This window comes from Pongo abelii, chromosome 9 (assembly GCF_028885655.2).
Source record: "Pongo abelii isolate AG06213 chromosome 9, NHGRI_mPonAbe1-v2.0_pri, whole genome shotgun sequence".
NCBI classification, from domain to species: domain Eukaryota; kingdom Metazoa; phylum Chordata; class Mammalia; order Primates; family Hominidae; genus Pongo; species Pongo abelii.
The window spans coordinates 20,350,125-20,368,837 of record NC_071994.2 but is presented as its reverse complement, the minus strand read 5'-3'; the positions used below and the strand labels follow the sequence as shown (position 1 = coordinate 20,368,837).

The 18,713-nt window shown below is 40.2% G+C and overlaps 1 protein-coding gene across 10 annotated transcripts in view; it reads right to left on the bottom strand.

Moving 5' to 3' along the window:
• The window catches only part of CKAP5 (cytoskeleton associated protein 5), a 103,233-nt gene that overhangs the window by 25,256 nt on the left and 59,264 nt on the right, over positions 1-18,713 (bottom strand). For all 10 annotated transcript variants that reach the window (XM_054525804.2, XM_024255070.3, XM_054525807.2 and 7 more), the window contains 10 exons: positions 16,336-16,521; positions 15,111-15,205; positions 12,233-12,290; positions 11,999-12,124; positions 10,271-10,410; positions 9,951-10,125; positions 9,247-9,360; positions 8,181-8,309; positions 1,976-2,170; positions 1,152-1,287 (listed from right to left, as the gene is read on the bottom strand). In XM_054525804.2, coding sequence (XP_054381779.1) covers positions 1,152-1,287; positions 1,976-2,170; positions 8,181-8,309; positions 9,247-9,360; positions 9,951-10,125; positions 10,271-10,410; positions 11,999-12,124; positions 12,233-12,290; positions 15,111-15,205; positions 16,336-16,521 — 1,354 coding nt within the window. The remainder of the gene's footprint in view (positions 1-1,151; positions 1,288-1,975; positions 2,171-8,180; positions 8,310-9,246; positions 9,361-9,950; positions 10,126-10,270; positions 10,411-11,998; positions 12,125-12,232; positions 12,291-15,110; positions 15,206-16,335; positions 16,522-18,713) is intronic.

Below are 18,713 nucleotides of genomic sequence, written 5' to 3'. Positions count from 1 at the left end.
TTCTAACTTTATAGCACCAACAATTTCTATTCCACTAAATTCAAGAATATTGTTTTCTTTAAGCAGTAAGTCTAAAAATGAATTGGTCACAGGTTATATATTATCAAATTTTATTTATTTTTATTTATTTATTTTGAGACAGAGTCTTGCTCTGTCCCCAGGCTGGAGTGCAGTGGCGTGATCTTGGCTTACTGCAACCTCTGTCTCCCGGATTCAAGCGATTCTCCTGCCTCAGCCTCCTGAGTAGCTGGGATTACAGGTATGCGCCACCACACCCAGCTAATTTTTGTATTTTTAGTAGAGGTGGGGTTTCTCTATGTTGGCCAGGCTGATCTCAAACTCCTGACTTCAAGTGATCCACTGGCCTTGGCCTCCCAAAGTGCTGGGATTACAAGCATGAGCCACTGTGCCCAACCTATTATGGAATTTTAATATCAGGATAAAGAAATCAAGAATTTTCCCTTAAAGAAGGTTAATAAAGTGGATTAAGCTAGATTCTCCCAATTCCTCTTCTAATTATAGTATCCAGGAGCAGAAAATAGTTGTGGAAATGTAGGATGCAACACTTCAGAAAGGACTATTTTAATGTGCTATTCCAAAACTCCTTTTGGGGTCAGGTGTGGTGGTTCAAGCCTGTAAGTCCAGCACTTTAGGAGACTGAGATGGGAGGATTGCCTGAGGCCAGGAGTTTGAGACCAGCCTGCGCATCACAACAAAACCTCATCTCTATAAAAAGTAAAAAATTTAGCCAGGTGTGATGGCGCATGCCTGTAGTCCCAGCAACTTGGGAGGATGAGGCAGAAGGAACACTTGAGCCCAGGAGTTCGAGGTTGCAGTGAGCTATGATCACGCCACTACACTCCCTCCTGGGTGACAGAGCAAGACCCCATCTCTAAAAACAAAACAAAACAAAAACAAAAAAAACTTTTTAGAATTAGAAACCAAATTAGTCACCTTTGCGTACAGTTCCTGGCATAAAATAGGTACTTGACTACTTGACAAGTGTTTGTGAAAGGAAGTAGGCAGAGAAGGAAGGAGAGCTTGGATCTACGCTGTAAGGAAATGTGATTTAAAAAAGACAAGGCTGAATGTCTTTTTAGAGTTCCTCAGGGCTATTTCCTTCCCCTTTAACCCTCTTAAGATAGAGTTACCTGATGCAGGCTGGAATTTGGCTGGAGCTGACCCTCCCATTGGTTTAGAAGTTGCTTTAGTGGGTGGAGCAGGCTTGGCTGGCATGTTAGCTTTGGCTTTCTCTAGCATGGCCAACACCTGATCTTTAGAAGTTGGCTAGAGAGACAAAATAACATAAAAAGTGAGAGGTCACATAAATGATAAAGTCATACAAAGTTTATGAACAAATCCTCTGTCAAACAAATGATTGAACTGCAAGTTTTGAAATACCAGTGAAGTAAGGGAGGCAGTACATGGTGTCAGAGAAGTCACACACATTATGAAGTCACACTAAGGTAGTATCATTCTAGAAGGTCACAGTTTTCACCCCTGTGAGGTCAGCAGATTTTTACTTCTACACTGCTTAATATTTTATTTTTGCTTGTTATGATTTCAAATTGAGACTCACAGGAGGTAATATGGTTTTTTCCTCATATAAACTCATGTTTAATATATATATTTTTTTGAGATGGAGTTTCTCTCTTGTTGCCCAGGCTGGAGTGCAGTGGCACGATCTCAGCTCATTGCAACCTCCGCCTCCTGGGTTCATGCGATTCTCCTGCCTCAGCCTCCGAAGTAGCTGGGATTACAGGCATATGCCACCAAACCTGGCTAATTTTTTTGTTTTTGTAGAGATGGGGTTTCACCATGTTGGCCAGGCTGGTCTTGAACTCCTGACCTCAGGTGACCCACCTGCCTCAGCCTCCCAGTGTTGGGATTACAGGCGTGAGCCACCATGCCCAGCCCATGTTAAATATATTTTTTAATAGCTTTTAACAGCAGTAGCAGCAACAAGAAGTAGTACCTTTAGTTTCCCAGTAGCCTTGGCCATTTTTTCATATCCTAAATGCATCATGAAGAATGGCAAAGCATCTTGGGCCTTCTTTCGCACATCTCCATTTCGATCTTCTAGGCAGGAGTAGAGATGAGGAACACAAAGGATAAGGTCTGTAGGGGTGGAACGAAGAGTAGGTAGTTTCTCAGCCAGCCAGCCCAGAAGCTGCCAAAAGAAATAAAGACTAGTTACACACTTCAAATGAAGACTGTTATCATTTATGATCTCAGGCTTACTGATTTCATTAGTCTCAAGCACTGAATTAGCTTTCACACTATAACTTTCCAATATGAAATCAGTACTTTTCATAATTCAAGAACCGTGCTGTATTTAAATAATATATGCAATGATGACAATCATCTTTAAGATAAGGACATATTTCTTTGGACTATATTTAGGTATTAAATTATAAAGCTTTAATACATCTTAAAGATGAAAAACTTTTACTTATCTCCCTTCAGTTCTGAAAAATATTTAGCTAGAAGACCCAAAGCACTTATTGTGATCAGAAGGTTACAAATTTTACCAAGGCTTCTATTTTTTGCCTTATGTTGACATTTTTCTTCTATATATCCCTAAAATAGTTCATATTTGTATTTTTCATTTTTGAGACAGGGTTTCACTCCCGTCACCCAGGCTGGAGGGCAATGGCATAATCTTGGCTCGCAGGCCAGTGGGATTGGCTTTAGTCATGCAGCACAATTCCTTGGAGATTTATCTGAATTATTGTATTTACCAGCGGTTTGTTCTTAAATGCTAAATAGTATTCCATGTATGGATGTACAAGAGATTTGTTTAACCATTCACCTATTGAAAGGTATCTGAACTGTTTCTAGTTTTTTTTTTTTTTTTTTTTTTTTGAGACGGAGTCTTGCTTTGTCGCCCAGGCTGGAGTGCAGTGGCGTGATCTCAGCTCACTGCAGGCTCCACCCCCGGGGTTCACGCCATTCTCCTGCCTCAGCCTCCCGAGTAGCTGGGACTACAGGCGCCCACCACCTCACCCGGCTAATTTTTTGTATTTTTAGTAGAGACGGGGTTTCACTGTGTCAGCCAGGATGGTCTCGATCTCCTGACCTCGTGATCCGCCCGCCTCGGCCTCCCAAAGTGCTGGGATTACAGGCGTGAGCCACCGCACCCAGCCTTTTGTTTCCAGTTTTTGGCTATCATGCGGTAAAAGGCTCTACCCTTGAGCTATAATCCCAGTTTTTGGCTACTATGATTGAAGTTGTTACGAATATTTGTACATAGATTTTTGTATGGACATAAATTTTCATTTTTCTGAAATAAATGTCCAAGAATGCAATTGCTGGCTCATATAGTAACTGCATGTTTAGTTTTATAAGAAAATGCCAAACTATTTCCTGAAGTAGCTGTAACCATTTTACATTTCCAGCAGCAATGCATGACTGTTTAGGTTTCTACAGCATTTCACGTTACCATTATTTTTAATTTTAGCAATTCTGATGATTGTATAGTGATACTTCAACATAGTTTTAATTTGCATTTCCCTGGTTGCTAATAACACTGAGCATCTTTTTCTTTTTTTTTGAAATCAAGTCTTGCTTTTGTCACCCAGGCTGGAGTGCAATGGCATGATCTCAGCTCACTGCTCACAGGCTTGGCCATAGATACCCATTTTCTGATTTTTCTGTTGTTGTTGTTACTGTTGAGTTTTCAGAGTTCTTTATATATTCTAGATATTAGTCCTTTATTGGATACTGGCTTACAAATCTTTTCTGTTGTTCTGTAGCTTGTTTTATTGTATTCATGTGGTTTTTTTTGCAGAGTAAAAGTTTTTAATTTTCATGTGGTCCAATTTATCAACTTTCCTTTTATGGAGTATGGTTTTGGTTTTAAGTCTAAGAATTCTTTGCCAGCCTTACATCCTGGAGATTTTCTAGTTTGCGCTTAAAAGTTCTATAGTTTTATATTTTACATTTAAGTCCATAATCTGTTTTCAGACAGTGAGGTTTAGGGTGAGGTTCATTTTTTTGTTTATGGATGTCCAATTGCTCCAGAATCATTTGTTGAAAAGACTATACTTCCTCCATGGAATTATTTTTGTAGCTTTGTAAAAAATTAGTTATTAGTGTGAGTCTATTTCTGGGTTCTCTCTGTTGTTCCAATGACCTATGTGTCTATCTCCACCCCATCTTCCTACTACCACTATCACAGTGTCTTGATTACATTAGCAATATAGTAAGCTAATTACTATAGCAATATAGTAAGTAAAGTGATTCCTCTTTTTTGTTTGTTTGTTTTTGAGACGGAGTCTTGCTCTGTCGCTCAGGCTGGAGTGCAGTGGCACGATCTTGGCTCACTGCAACCTCTGCCTCCCGGGTTCAAGTGATTCTCCTGCCACAGCCTCTCGAGTAGCTGGGACTACAGGCGCATGCCACCACACCCAACCAATTTTTGTATTTTTGGTAGAGACGGGGTTTCACCATGTTTGCCAGGATGGTCTCGATCTCTTGACCTCGTGATCTGCCCGCCTCGGCCGTCCAAAGTGCTGGGATTACAGGCATGAGCCACCGCGCCTGGCCCTCACCATTAAGTTTCATGTTATCTGTAGAGGTTGTTATGCAGATGCTTATATCAAGTTGAGGTAATTCTCTTTCATTACTGACTTGCTGAGAGTTTTTAATCATGAATGCATGTTGGATACGTCAAATGCCTTTTTTGCATCAATTGATATAATCACAAATTTTGTTATTCTGTTGTTCTGTTCACTCTGATGATAGTTTCTTTTGCCATGCAGAAGCTCTTTAATTTAATTAGATCCCATTTGTCAATTTTGGCTTCTGTTGCCATTGCTTTTGGTGTTTTAGTCATGAAGTCTTTGCCCATGCCTATGTCCTGAATGGTATTCTAGGTATTCAGGCTGGAGTGCAGTGGCACGATCTTGGCTCACTGCAACCTCTGCCTCTCGGGTTCAAGTGATTCTCCTGCCACAGCCTCTCGAGTAGCTGGGACTACAGGTGCATGCCACCACACCCAACTAATTTTTGTATTTTTTGGTAGAGACGGGGTTCCACCATGTTTGCCAGGATGGTCTCCATCTCTTGACCTCGTGATCTGCCCGCCTCGGCCTTCCAAAGTGCTGGGATTACAGGCGTGAGCCACCGTGCCTGGCCCCTGATGGATTTTTGAATGCTTTATTTATTTATTTTTTTGAGACAAAGTTTTGCTTTTGTCGCCCAGGCTGGAGTGCAATGACGCGATCTCGGCTCACTGCAACCTCCGCCTCCCGGGTTCAAGTGATTCTCCTGTTTCAGCCTCCTGAGTAGCTGGGATTAGAGGCGCCCACCACCATGCCCAGCTAATTTTTCTATTTTTGGTAGAGACGGGGTTTCACCATGTTGGCCAGGCTGGTCTTGAACTCCTGACCTCAGGTGATCCACCCACCTTAGCCTCCCAAAGTGCTGGGATTATAGGCGTGAGCCACTGCAACTGGACTATTTTTTTTTTTTTTTGAGATGGAATCTTGCTCTGTTACCCAGGCTGGAGTGCAGTGGCGTGATCTCAGCGCACTGTAACCTCTGCCTCCTGGATTCAAGCGATTCTCCTGCCTCAGCCTCCCAAGTAGCTGGGATTATAGGCCCGCACCACCACACCCAGCTGATTTTTTGTATTTTTAGTAGAGACAGGGTTTTACCATGTTGGGCAGGCTGGTCTCCAACTCCTGATCTCAAGTGATCTGCTTGCTCGGCCTCCCAAAGTGCTGGGATTACAGGCATGAATCACTGCACCCAGCCTCTATTTTTATGTTCTGATTAAAACCTCTGATTTTAATAAGAGCTATTTATGACAAACCCACAGCCAATATCATACTGAATGGGCAAAAGCTGGAAGGATTCCCTTTGAAAATCGGCATAAGACAAGGATGCCCTCTCTTACCACTCCTTTTCAACATATTATTGGAAGTTCTAGCCAGGGCAATCAAGCAAGAGAAAGAAATAAGGTATTCAAATAGGAAGAGAGGAAGTCAAATTATCTCTGTTTGCAGATGAACATGATTATATATTTACAAAACCCCATCCTCTCAGCCCAAGAACTCCTTAAACTGATAAGCAACTTCAGCAAAGTCTCAGGATACAAAATCAATGTGCGAAAATCACAAGCATTCCTATACACCAATAATGGACAAACAGAGAGCCAAATCATGAGCAAACTCCCATTCACAATTGCTACAAAGAGAATAAAATACCTAGGAATACCTCTTCAAGGAGAACTACAAACCACTGCTCAACGAACACAAACAAATGGAAGAACATTCCATGCTCATGGATAGGAAGAATCAATATCATGAAAATGGCCATACTGCCCGAAGTAATTTATAGATTCAATGCTATTCCTATCACGCTACCATTGACTCTCTTCACAGAATTAGAAAAAACTACTTTAAATTTCATATAGAACCAAAAAAGAGCCTGTATAGCCAAGACAATCCTAAGTAAAAAGAACAAAGCTGGAAGCATCACGCTACCTGACTTTAAACTATACTACAAGGCTACAGTAACCAAAACAGCATTGTACTGGTACCAAAACAGATATATAGACCAATGGAACAGAACAGAGGCCTCAGAAATAACACCATACATCTACAACCATCTGATCTTTGACAAACCTGACAAAAACAAGAAATGGCGAAAGGATTCACTATTTAATAAATGGTATTGGGAAAACTGGTTAGCCATATGCAGAAAACTGAAACTGGACCCCTTCCTTACACCTTATACAAAAATTAACTCAAGATGGATTAAAGATTTAAACCTAAGACCTCAAACCATAAAAACCCTAGAAGAAAACCTAGAATACCATTCAGGACATAGGCATGGGCAAAGACTTCATGACTAAAACACCAAAAGCAATAGCAACAGAAGCCAAAATTGACAAATGGGATCTAATTAAATTAAAGAGCTTCTGCATGGCAAAAGAAACTATCATCAGAGTGAACAGGCAACCTACAGAATGGGAGAAAATTTTTGCAATCTATCCATCTGACAAAGGGCTAATATCCAGAATCTACAAGGAATTAAATCTATAAGAGAAAAACAAACAACCCCATCAAAAAGTGGGCCAAGGATATGAACAGAAACTTTTCAAAAGAAGACATTTATGTGGCCAACAAACACATGAAAAAGATCATCACTGGTCATTAGAAAAATGCAAATCAAAACACAATGAGAGACCATCTCACGCCAGTTAGAATGGCGATCATTAAAACAACAGATGCTGGAGAGGATGTGGAGAAATAGGAACCACTTTTACACTGTTGGTTGGAGTGTAAATTAGTTAAATCATTGTGGAAGACAGTGTGGCAATTCCTCAAGGACCCAGAACTAGAAATACCATTTGACCCAGCAATCCCATTACTGGGTAATACCCAAAGGATTATAAATCATTCTACTATAAAGACACATGCATACGTATGTTTATTGCAGCACTATTCACAATAGCAAAGACTCGGAACCAACCCAAATGCCCATCATGTTAGACTGGATAAAGAAAATGTGACACATATACACCATGGAATACTATGCAGCCATAGAAGAAGAATGAGTTCGCGTCCTTTGCAGGAACATGGATGAAGCTGGAAACCATCATTCTCAGCAAACTAACATAGGAACAGAACACCAAACACCGCAATTTCTCACTTGTACGTGGGAGTTGAACAATGAGAACATATGGGCACAGGGAGGGGAACATCACACATTGGGACCTGTCAGGGCTTAGGGGGGCAAGGGGAGGGATAGATAGCATTAGGAGAAATACCTAATGAAGATGACAGGTTGATGGATGCAGCAAACCACCATGGCACATGTATACCCATGTAACGAACCTGCATGTTCTGCACATGTATCCCAGAACTTAAATAATAAAAAAAAAAAACAAAAAACACAAAACCTCTGATTTTACCATTTAAATGTTTAAGAAAAGGGAAAAATTCCACAAAAAAAGCCTAGTCCTCTAAAAAGTGTTACTGATAAAGAAGCATGTGAAAGGAAAAAATGGAAGCACATAAATACAAAGGACCCAGGAATGTGGTTTCATTTTATTAACTGTTTTATAATGAAACTCATTCTAACCATAAATGCGTATTTATCAGACATGCTCAAGCCCCTATGGAAGTAAATGACATGAGTAATGCACATGATTAATTTATGATACTAACCTCTTGCCTCAAGAAAGGATTTTCCTTTTTGAGCTCTTCAGAAAGATCTTCTCCTTCCAGCCATTCCTTCATGCCAGTCTGTTCTGCCCAAGCATTCACAGTCGCTAGGGCAGCAGCTCGAACATTGTTCTAAATGGAGAAGATAATCAGCAAAAATAATATCTACTATAGTTTGGAGGTAGGGGGTGATCACTGTTGCTTTATGAACATGAACAATGGAGGGTTCTCTAAGGCCCACGTGAACATATATGAAACCACCTTCTCTGAAACAGAAACTAGTTCTATGATTGTACTAAAACTCCAAAGTAAAGTAGAAATATAAAACTCCAAATTGTAAAACTGTGTACTCAGTTAATCAGGCAAAACAGTGAGTGATCTGGGCATAAAATATCATGTAAGAAGAATAACTCTTATATTTTGTTTCCTGAATAATTGGGGGCATATATTCACATCTGTCTGCTAAAGAATGAAATTCTAAATGTTAAAGACATCATAATGGTTAAGACTGAAATTGCTAATAAATTGACTGAAAATTAGTTATATTTTTATATTAATTTACATAGTAAAATAGCACAAATTATATTAAATTAAATAAAGTTCCTCAAGTTAAATAAATTATACAACAGTATAGAGATATCCAAATATTTAGTCTAGGGCTAAACACTGTAACCTTCAATGATATTTCAGTGACTTCTAGGACTATGAAACTACAAATATCTTGCTGAACTACTAGAAGATCCCACTCTAATAGTTCAGAAAAATAAAAGTAGAAAATAACTTAATGAACTCCAAATTCACATATTTATTCGCTATAGCAAAATGTTACACAATTATGTTATAATCATAACAGCAACCATTTATTGTGTGCATACTATATGAGACAGGCACAATAAAATGTACTTTACATACAGACTCATTTAATTCTGTAAGAAAGAAATTTCACAGATAAAGAAATTGACCCTCAACGAAGACAGCTTATCTAAAAGTCACAAAACTAATAAGTGATATTTGGTCACCTTACTACTGCCTGGAAGACAGAAGCCATGGTGAAAAGAGTTAGGTTTACCTTGCTGTCTCCAAGGACTGTGATGATAGGGATGCCTAAATTTTTTACATGTTGCTTAATATTTGGGCCCATGGCTACTGCCAGTTGTTGCAGGATATTCAACGTTTGCTGTACCTGAGTGGAAAGAGCCAATACTTTATGTTGAAACCATAAGCAAGTTGTGTGCAAACTTCTGTAAATTTGCTGCTATACTGTCAATACAGCAGGAGATTTCTGGCCTACGCAAGAGACAGAGACATTGGCTTGTCATGCTATTCTACTTAGCTTATTCTAATTAATTTTTAGGCAGTGGCCTCTCTTTTTATCATCAGTTCGTAAAACTAGATTATCAGAATTTTAGACCAGAGATTATAGTACTTTACAACTTTAAGGTAAAACCTAGTTTAAGGAAATCCTGACATAAAAATCCACATTTAAAAATCAGAAATTATTATGTTTACATGTATTACAAGCAGTTTTATACAAATATATTCAATATTGGATTCCTGCAAAAAGCAAATTCTGAGACTCATAAAAATTTGATGAATAAATCTGCCAACTACCATCGTATCTTGAGATACACTTAATAAATTAAAGGCAGCTATTTCTAGTTCAAAGCAAATAAAGTAACCACTTATTTTTTGCAAGTGAAGGCTACACTGAAAAGGTAACTCCTGCAGCAGCGGGGAGGGGAGATAAAAAGAACAGACGTATGCTCTACATACCAAGATTTTATTTGAATCATTAAGTCGACCCTTCAAGGCAGTTGGAAGTTCACCTATATTCGGTTGGATAAATTTTGCTTCATTAATAATACCTGCCACTTCATCTAGGCCTTCTTTCCTAATCTTCCAATTCTTATCACCAATCTTAGATACCAACTCTGAAGTGATTTTATCACTGAAAAACAGAAAATAACTTTTAATTCCAGACTCCAAAAAAATGATGATATCACGTAAGTTCCCCTCACTGAATTCAAAAAGAAGACAACATTCGGAATTCAATACAATGAATGAAATAAACCATTTCACAGACTGGAACCTACCTGATCTCTGTCCTCGGCAAAAGATCAACGACATCATTGCTCCCATCATCTGGTTCATCTCCATCTTCTCCTTCATCTGTACCGCTTGTGCTATGCTTGGAAATTCCTCTGGTTGGAGCAGGTGGACTTTGTCCCTGCATCTATATACAAATGAATGAGTAAGGCTAATGAAATTTATATAGGATATGGGAACAAACAGAGAGGGTGCTTGTGTCAAACTCTCATTCCTTTATAATACCTATTTACACAGTAGGTAATTTGACTGCTACCTAGATTACAATTTTGAGACCATATGTCAAAAGGTATTTTTATACAAAACCTACTAGAAGGCAGGGTGTGGTGGCTCACACTTATAATCCCAGTACTTTGGGAGGCCAAGGTGGGTGATCATCTGAGGTCAGGAGTTCGAGACCAGCCTGGCTGATACGGTGAAACCTCGTCTATACTAAAAATACAAAAATTAGCCTGGCATGGTGGCGCGTGCCTGTAATCCCAGCTTCCCAGCTGAGGAGGCTGAGGCAGGAGAATTGCTTGAACCTGGAAGGTGGAGGTTGGAATAAGCCCAGGAAGTGCCATTGTACTCCAGCCTGGGCAACAAGAGCGAAACTCCATCTCAAAACAAACAAACAAAACAACCCAAAAACAAAACAAACAAAACATAAAAAAATTTTTTTTTTTTCTTTTTGAGACAGAATCTTGCTCTGTCACCCAGGCTGGAGTGCAGTGGCATGATCTTGGTTCACTGCAACCTGTGCCTCCCGGGTTCAAGTGATTCTTACGCCTCAGCCTCCTAAGTAGCTGGGATTCCAGGGCGTGCCACCACACTCGGCTGACTTTTGTATTTTCAGTAGAGATGGAGTTTCGCCATATTGGCCAAGCTGGTCTCAAACTCCTGACCTCAAGTGATCTGCCTGCCTTGGCCTCCCAAAGTCATGGGATTACAGGCGTGAGCCACCAAGCCCGGCCAAAATCATCAATTTCTTATGAACTCTTCCAGGGATACTTTATTGTGCATAAAAGCAAATACATACATATTCTTCACTCCAGAAAGACAGAGTCTCAGTATGTTGCCCAGGCTGGAGTGCAGTGGCTATTCATAGTTGTGATCCCACTACTGATCTGCACTGGAGTTTTGACCTGCTCTGTTTTTCTTTCTTTTTTTTTCTTTTGAGAAAAGGTCTCTCTGTGTGGCATAGGCTCGAGTACAGTGGTACAAACATGGCTCACGGGAGCCTCAACCTCCTAGGCTCAGGTGATCCTCCCACCTTGGCCTCCTGTGTAGCTGGGACCATAAGCATGTGCCACTATGCCTGGCTAATTTTTTGATTTTTTTTTTGTAGAGACAAGGTCTCATTTTGTTGCCCAGGCTGGTCTTAAACTCCTGGGCTCAGGGGGTCCTCCTGCCTTGGCCTCCCAAAGTGCTGGGATTACAGGCATGAACCACTGCACCTGGCCGACCTGCTCTGCTTCTGATCTGGGCCAGGTCACCTCTCCTTGGGCAACCTGGTGGTCTCAGCTCCTGGGAGGTCACAATACTAATGCTGAACTTAGTGTGGACACCCAACTGGCATAGCACACTACAGCCCAAAACATCTGCACTTAAGCAATCCTCCTTCCTCAGGCTCCTGAGTAGCTGGGACTACAGGCATGCACCACCACACCCAACAGTTTAGTCTTAATGAGATTCTCAAGTCCACTAACAGACTGTATCATTTGTGGAAATTCTACCTTCTCAAATTCTGCATCTATCTGGGATAGGAGGGCAGGCTTCTCATCCTCAAAGAACATTCGCAAAGAGGGACCAACATACAGATACATCACGCCAAGCAGGGTTATGGCAGCAGTCCTCACAGCCTGCCAGACAGAAGAAAAAGAACTTTTTAAATCACAAAGATGGCAATAATAACTTTTTAAATCTACAAAGATGGCAATACTGCCCTATATATGTTGTTATGTACTCACTGGGTTTGTTGCAGCAAGAGCTGTCTTCACATTGCTAATGAAAGCTTTGACATTCAACCTAGAAGAAACATTTAGAATTAAAAGCAAACAAATGAAATCCTCAAAATACTCAATAGAGTTTTATAAAGCCAGACTCTAGGACTGGCTCCCTTTGGCGAAGTTTTCACTTTTTCTCTTCCTACACTAACTTTATTTTATTTTATTTATTTGAGACAGAGTCTTGCTCTGTCACCTAGGCTAGAGTACAGTACACGATAGCTCACTGCAACCTCTGCCTCTCTGGTTCAAGCGATTCTCATGCTTCAGCCTCCTGAGTAGCTGAGATTACAGGTGTGCAACACCACGCCCAGCTAATTTTGTTTGTTTGTTTGTTTTTAGTAGAGACAGGGTTTCACCATGTTGGCCAGGCTGGTCTCGCCCTCCTTACCTCAAGTGATCTGCCTGCCTCAGCCTCCCAAAGTGCTGGGATTACAGGCATCAGCTACCACACCCAGCCTCCTACACTAACTTTAAAGTGAGCTTTAAATACTATCTATATGCTGACAATCCTATTATGCTTAATTACAACTCCTAAATCCAATCTTGAACTCTCTCCTGAACTCCAGATTCACACCATCCAGCTGCCTTTGTGATATTTCCATTGTATGCCTGGAAAACAGCCTACATCTAATATATTGAAACCAAACTCCTGATTGTCCTCACTCCAGTCCCAAAACCTGTTCCTCCCAGTCTCCTCCACCTCAGTAAAGAGCCACATTTTTCTTCCAGTTGTTCAGGCTATCCTCGACTTTTTGAAGTTATCCCTGACTTGTCTCTCTCTTGTTCTATTCTACTTTTTAAATATCTTATCAGTTATAACACTTCCACTTCTACAATCTATGTCCAAGTCACCAGAATTTCTCGACAGGATTATTCCAGTAGCCTACTAATTCGTCTTCCTGTCTTTGATCTCCTCTCTGTTTTCTCTGACAATAGTCAGAATATGAACCTGTTACTCTTCTCCTCAAAAATCCCCTAATGCCTTCCCAACTTATTCAAAATGTTGAGGCCCCACATGACCTGGCCCCAATTCTTTCTCCAGCTTTATTTCCTACCACTTTCTACCCACTCACTCATTGTCCTATAGCTACATTCTGAAGGAAATACACTCCTTGCTATTTTAAATACATCACATGTGCTCCTACCACAGAGCTTTTGGCATTTGCTCTTCCCTTGGTCTAGAACGCTCCTCTCTGATTATCACAGCTTGCTCTCTCATGTCCTGGTCTCTGCTCAAATGTCATTTTTTCAGGAAGAACTCTTCAACTACTATATAGAAAACAACACCATCTAAACTATACCACATTATTCCATTTAACCCCTCATCCTGCTTTACATAAACATATATATGTAAAAAAAAAAAAATATATATATATATATATATTTTTTGAGATGGAGTTTTGTTCTTGTTGCCGAGGCTGGAGAGCAATGGCATTATCTTGGCTCACTGCAACCTCTGCCTCCTGGGTTCAAGCGATTCTCCTGCCTCAGCCTCCTGAGTAGCTGGGATTACAGGCGTGCACCACCACACCCAGCTAATTTTGTATTTTTAGTAGAAGCGAGGTTCCTCCATGTTGGTCAGGCTGGTCTCGAACTCCTGACCTCAGGTGATCTGCCCACCTCAGCCTCCCAAAGTTCTGGGATTACAAGCATGAGCCACTGCGCCCGGCCTGCCTGCCTCTCTCTCTCTCTTTCTCTCTCTCTCTCTCTCTCTCTATATATATACACATATATATTTTTTAACTGTTTATTACTCAAATCTTTCTTTACTCAAATGTAACTCCCATGAAACAGAAATTTAATTTCATTCATGATGTATTCTGAAAGACTGGAACAAACAATTGAACGTTGTAGTGGCCAATATGTAATTGTTTAATAAATGAATAAATGAAAGATCATAACAAAAAAGAATATATGGTTTTTATGGCTTTTATAAGTGACAAGCCAAGAGATTTGTGTTATATCAAAGACTATAAAATTAAGAGGAATTATAACAATACCCTCAACTATGGGAGAACACCACAGATAATAACATAACAAATAGTTCTTTGTTATTTGAGTAACTTCTAGAGTAGTGTTTTTTCAATCAGTAGAACTCAAAATACCCTTTCACGAGACATTAACAGGCATGTTGCAAAATGTAGCGTGGCACAGAAAAAGGCAACATAGTAGAGCAGCTACATCATTCTCCAAATCAGAATGCCTGGATTAAAATCTTGGTTTTGCCACTTTCCTAACCATGATGGGACCAAATTACTTAAACTTTCTGTGCCTTAGTCCTCATCTATAAGATAGGGATAATATAATACCTCACTTAGTTGTTATGATGATTAAATCAAATGAATTATGATTTAGAAAGTGCTTTTTAAAAGTACCTGGAATAAACTAAACTGTATAAAGTTTTGTTTTAAATAAACAACTGTGCTCTATATGCAAATAAGTTTGGGAACAGTGGGTTAAACAAAGTTAAACAAGCTCTTCTATTGCAGGATTTCTGACAGTATTTAATTCACCAAGGCATACTATAGGTCTTTAAACAAATGTAATTATGTACAGAAATTTCCTAATGTATTTGACTAGAAATTCTTGGAACTGGATTTTCTGTGGGACAGCTATTAATGCTTAAGGAAAAATAACTTAGAGAACTCTTTCAGTGAATATCAAAAAGCAGGAACACAAGCCAATATAGACCTTTGAGAACAAAGGTAATTTTCTTTTATATAAATGAGACAATCCAGCTCTCGCTCTTCAGAAATAAACAGCAATAGCTATGACAAATCACGACTTAGAGACTGACAAAACATTTAATTATTTTCCACTTGATTTCGTTCTGACTTACCCAGAAAAACCAAATTCTTTTATGGCATTTGATAGCCAATTCAGAGTTTCTGACTGATTTTTGGGATTCTTTTGTGAGAAAGCCATTGACACAACCTGAAACAGGGGAAAAACAACAGATCTGTGTTTTATCTCGTATTTCTTAAAGAAATACAGCACGACATTAAGGCAGATGTGCATTAAACATAGTTTTCTGATGCTAACAACTGCAAGAATGCCTTAGGAACAAGAGTGAACCTACACAAGAAAATGAGGTGAATGATAGTAGGCCTAAAGGCATTCTGGACTGTTTATAGCTTTGCAGCAATTACTCTGCATTATAATGTCTTTTTTTTTTTTTTTTTTTTTTTAGAGACAGGGTCTTGCTCTGTCACCCAGGAGTACAGTGGCACAATCATCAATCATTGCAGCCTCAAGCTCGTGGGCTTTCACCTTCTATAGAATTTTTTGTTGGTTTGTTTTGAGACAGAGTCTCACTCTGTTGCCCAGGCTGGAGTGCAGTGGCGTGATCTCGGCTCACTGCCACGTCTGTCTCCCGGGTTCAAGTGATTCTCCTGCCTCAGCCTCCCTAGTAGCTGGCATTACAAGTGTGCACCACCCACGCCTGGCTAATTTTTGTATTTTTAGTAGAGACGGGGTTTCACCATGTTGGCCAGGCTGGTCTCAAACTCCTGGCCTCAAGTCATCCTCCCGCCTCGGCCTCCCAAAGTGCTGGGATTACAGGCGTGAGCCTCTGTGTCTGACCGAATATTTTTGACTAAGATAAATTTTCATCACTAGGCAACAGAGTATTTTTAAAGGTAAAAATAAAAATGCAGTATCAAAGGGCCGGGCATGGTGGCTCATGCCTGTAATTCCAGCACTTTGGGAGGCCGAGGCAGGCGGATCACCTGAGGTCAGGAGTTCGAGACCAGCCTGGCCAACATGGCGAAATCCTGTCCCTATTAAAATTCAAAAATTAGGCAGGCATGGTGGCAGGCGCCTGTAATCCCAGCTATGTGGGAGGCTGAAGCAGGAGAATCACTTGAACCCGGGAGGGTTGCAGTGAGCTGAGATTGCACCACTGCACTCCAGCCTGGGCGACAGAGTGAAACTCCATCTCAAAAAAAATGCAGCATCAAAAAAGATTTTACTTGAGAAGATAAAAACTAATGTTTAATTACTAAGCTTAAAGTTTGGGGAAAAAATTGGGAAAACTGGAGGAATAAGAGTTCTGTGTCACTAACCTGTTCAGCAGTCCATGGTAACATACAGGCTTCGGCTATTGCTGTCATAGCTTCTTTTGCATTGTTCCCACATTTCACATCTCCAATCTTGTCCACAAGGCCATCTAATACAACCTGAGCTGACGTTTTGGAAAAATTTCCCTTCTGGGCAATCAAAGCAACTATATGAAGCTTCATTTGCATCACCTGAACAAGGATAAGTATCATAAAGTTAAGAGCAAGCCAAGGACATTTATTTATTTACTTGTATTAACAGCATGTAACAGATACGACATGGTTAGGGACAGCTGGAAAACACAACTAAAGTAAAATCAGGATTTTAAACAAATATGCAAAATAATTTGTATCCTTTAATTGTTACCAATTACTTAACTGACAGTAAAGAAAGGGAAAAAAAAGCTACTCAGTGTTCCAAAATATTAACAAGTAATACTGCACAGAAAGTTTATTAATTGAAAAATCTGATTTTTAAATTTTCCTCCTCTTATGATTATTTACATTTAGTACTGAATACACATCCTAAAATACACAACAGATTACTATACTGACTGCATAACTGAGAATTACTACTAGGGCTGCCTACAAAAACACTACAACCTTCTCATACACACATACAACACAGAACTTCAGAGATTTTAGAGAACTTGTTGGCTTTTAAGTAAAAGAATAAAAAGATCTGTGGAAAATAATTTAAAGATATTATTGTGATGGCAGACCTATGGAATTAAAGACCTCTTTGCTCATAAATATTTTTCTTTGTACTGTGTGAATATTTTAACTTTTTTTGTTAAGCCACTAGAAATTCTATTATACAGATTAATTTAGGTGACAAATACCCCCATTTATTTATGTATTTATTTATTTGACAGAATCTTGTTCTGTCACCCAGGCTGGAGTGCAGTGGTGAGATATCAGCTTACTGCAACCTCTGCCTCCTGGGTTCAAGTGATTCTCATGCCTCAGCCTCCCAAGTAGCTGGGATTACTTACAGGCGCCCACCACCGCGCCTGGCTCATTTTTGTATTTTTAGTAGAGATGAGGTTTCACCATGTTGGCCGGGCTGGTCTCGATCTCCTGACCTCAAGTGGATCTCAAGTGGATCTCACCTCAGCCTCCCCAAGTGCTGGGATTACAGGCGTGAGCCACTGTGCCCAGCCACACAAACACCCTCTTTTAAAATGCAATTATCGCCTGGCTTATGCCTGTAATCCCAGCACTTTGGTAGGTTGAGGCGAGAGGAATGCTTGAGCCCAGGAGTTCAAGACCAGCCTGGTCAATATGGAGGGACCCCAGCTCTATAACAAGTACAAAAATTAGTTGGGTATGGTGGCCCTCGCCTGTAGTCCCAGCTACTTGGGAGGCTGAGGTGGGAGGATCACTTGAACCCAGGAGGCTAAGGCTGCAGAGAGACATGTTCACACCACTGAGCTATCTAGCCTGGGCAACAGAGTGAGACTTTGTCTCAAACCCCCAAAATGTGACATAGCAGGCATGTGAAAAAATAAAAATTTAAAAAATTAAAAAAAAAAAAAATCCCACACCAAAAAACAAACCAAAGAAATGTAATTATCTTGGGTGGGACTTCTGCAATTGTGAAGCCAATACCTCTGAAAAACTGATCTTCCTTAAAAGCAACATAGAACACTGGCAAAAACTATCCAAATCAACTTATCTCACAACTCTGAAAATTAAATAAGGCTTGTAACAATACAAGAACCATTTAAAGAAAGGATGCTGAATTTCAGTAAGGACAGTGAGGTTTCTGGTGATTTAACTTGCCTTGTTCCCCTTTTCTTCCAGCTCTACAGTAGTCTTCAAAACCTGAAGTCTTATAACCATGGCAACTATGAAAACCTAGAGCTGTGCAGCCACTGGCAGGTGGGGGGACAGCTCAGGTTTGGACCTCCTCAAAAAGTTTTGACCCAAAGTACTGTCTTGTCTGACAGCTTCCTAGAAAAGCTCCATTTGAAGGTCCTGTTATTTGACTGGACTCTGGCTAGCTCAGTGGGAAAAGCCCCATCCCCAGGGATTTTGTTGAAAACAACGAAAACAATGAGTGGCAACTGTTTAACATCTAACATCAGAACTGTGTAAGTCCACAATACCAGTTGGGGGAAACCAGCTTGGTCAAAAACATAAAAGGATCTAGGGAATAAGATATCCACAGAGGACTTTTGGAATCTAGAAGGTCATGCGAATATTCAAGGTTATGTGTATGCCCAGTAAAGACTGAAAAGGGCCCTAATCTCGGATCTCTGACTGACCTTCAAGAACTTGCTTAAAAAGTGAATTCCAGGGTAAAGCTGTAAAGTGTCTGAGTATCTCTGGCATGACCCAGCGTGCACACACACACAAACACACACACCTCCCCCCTTGGC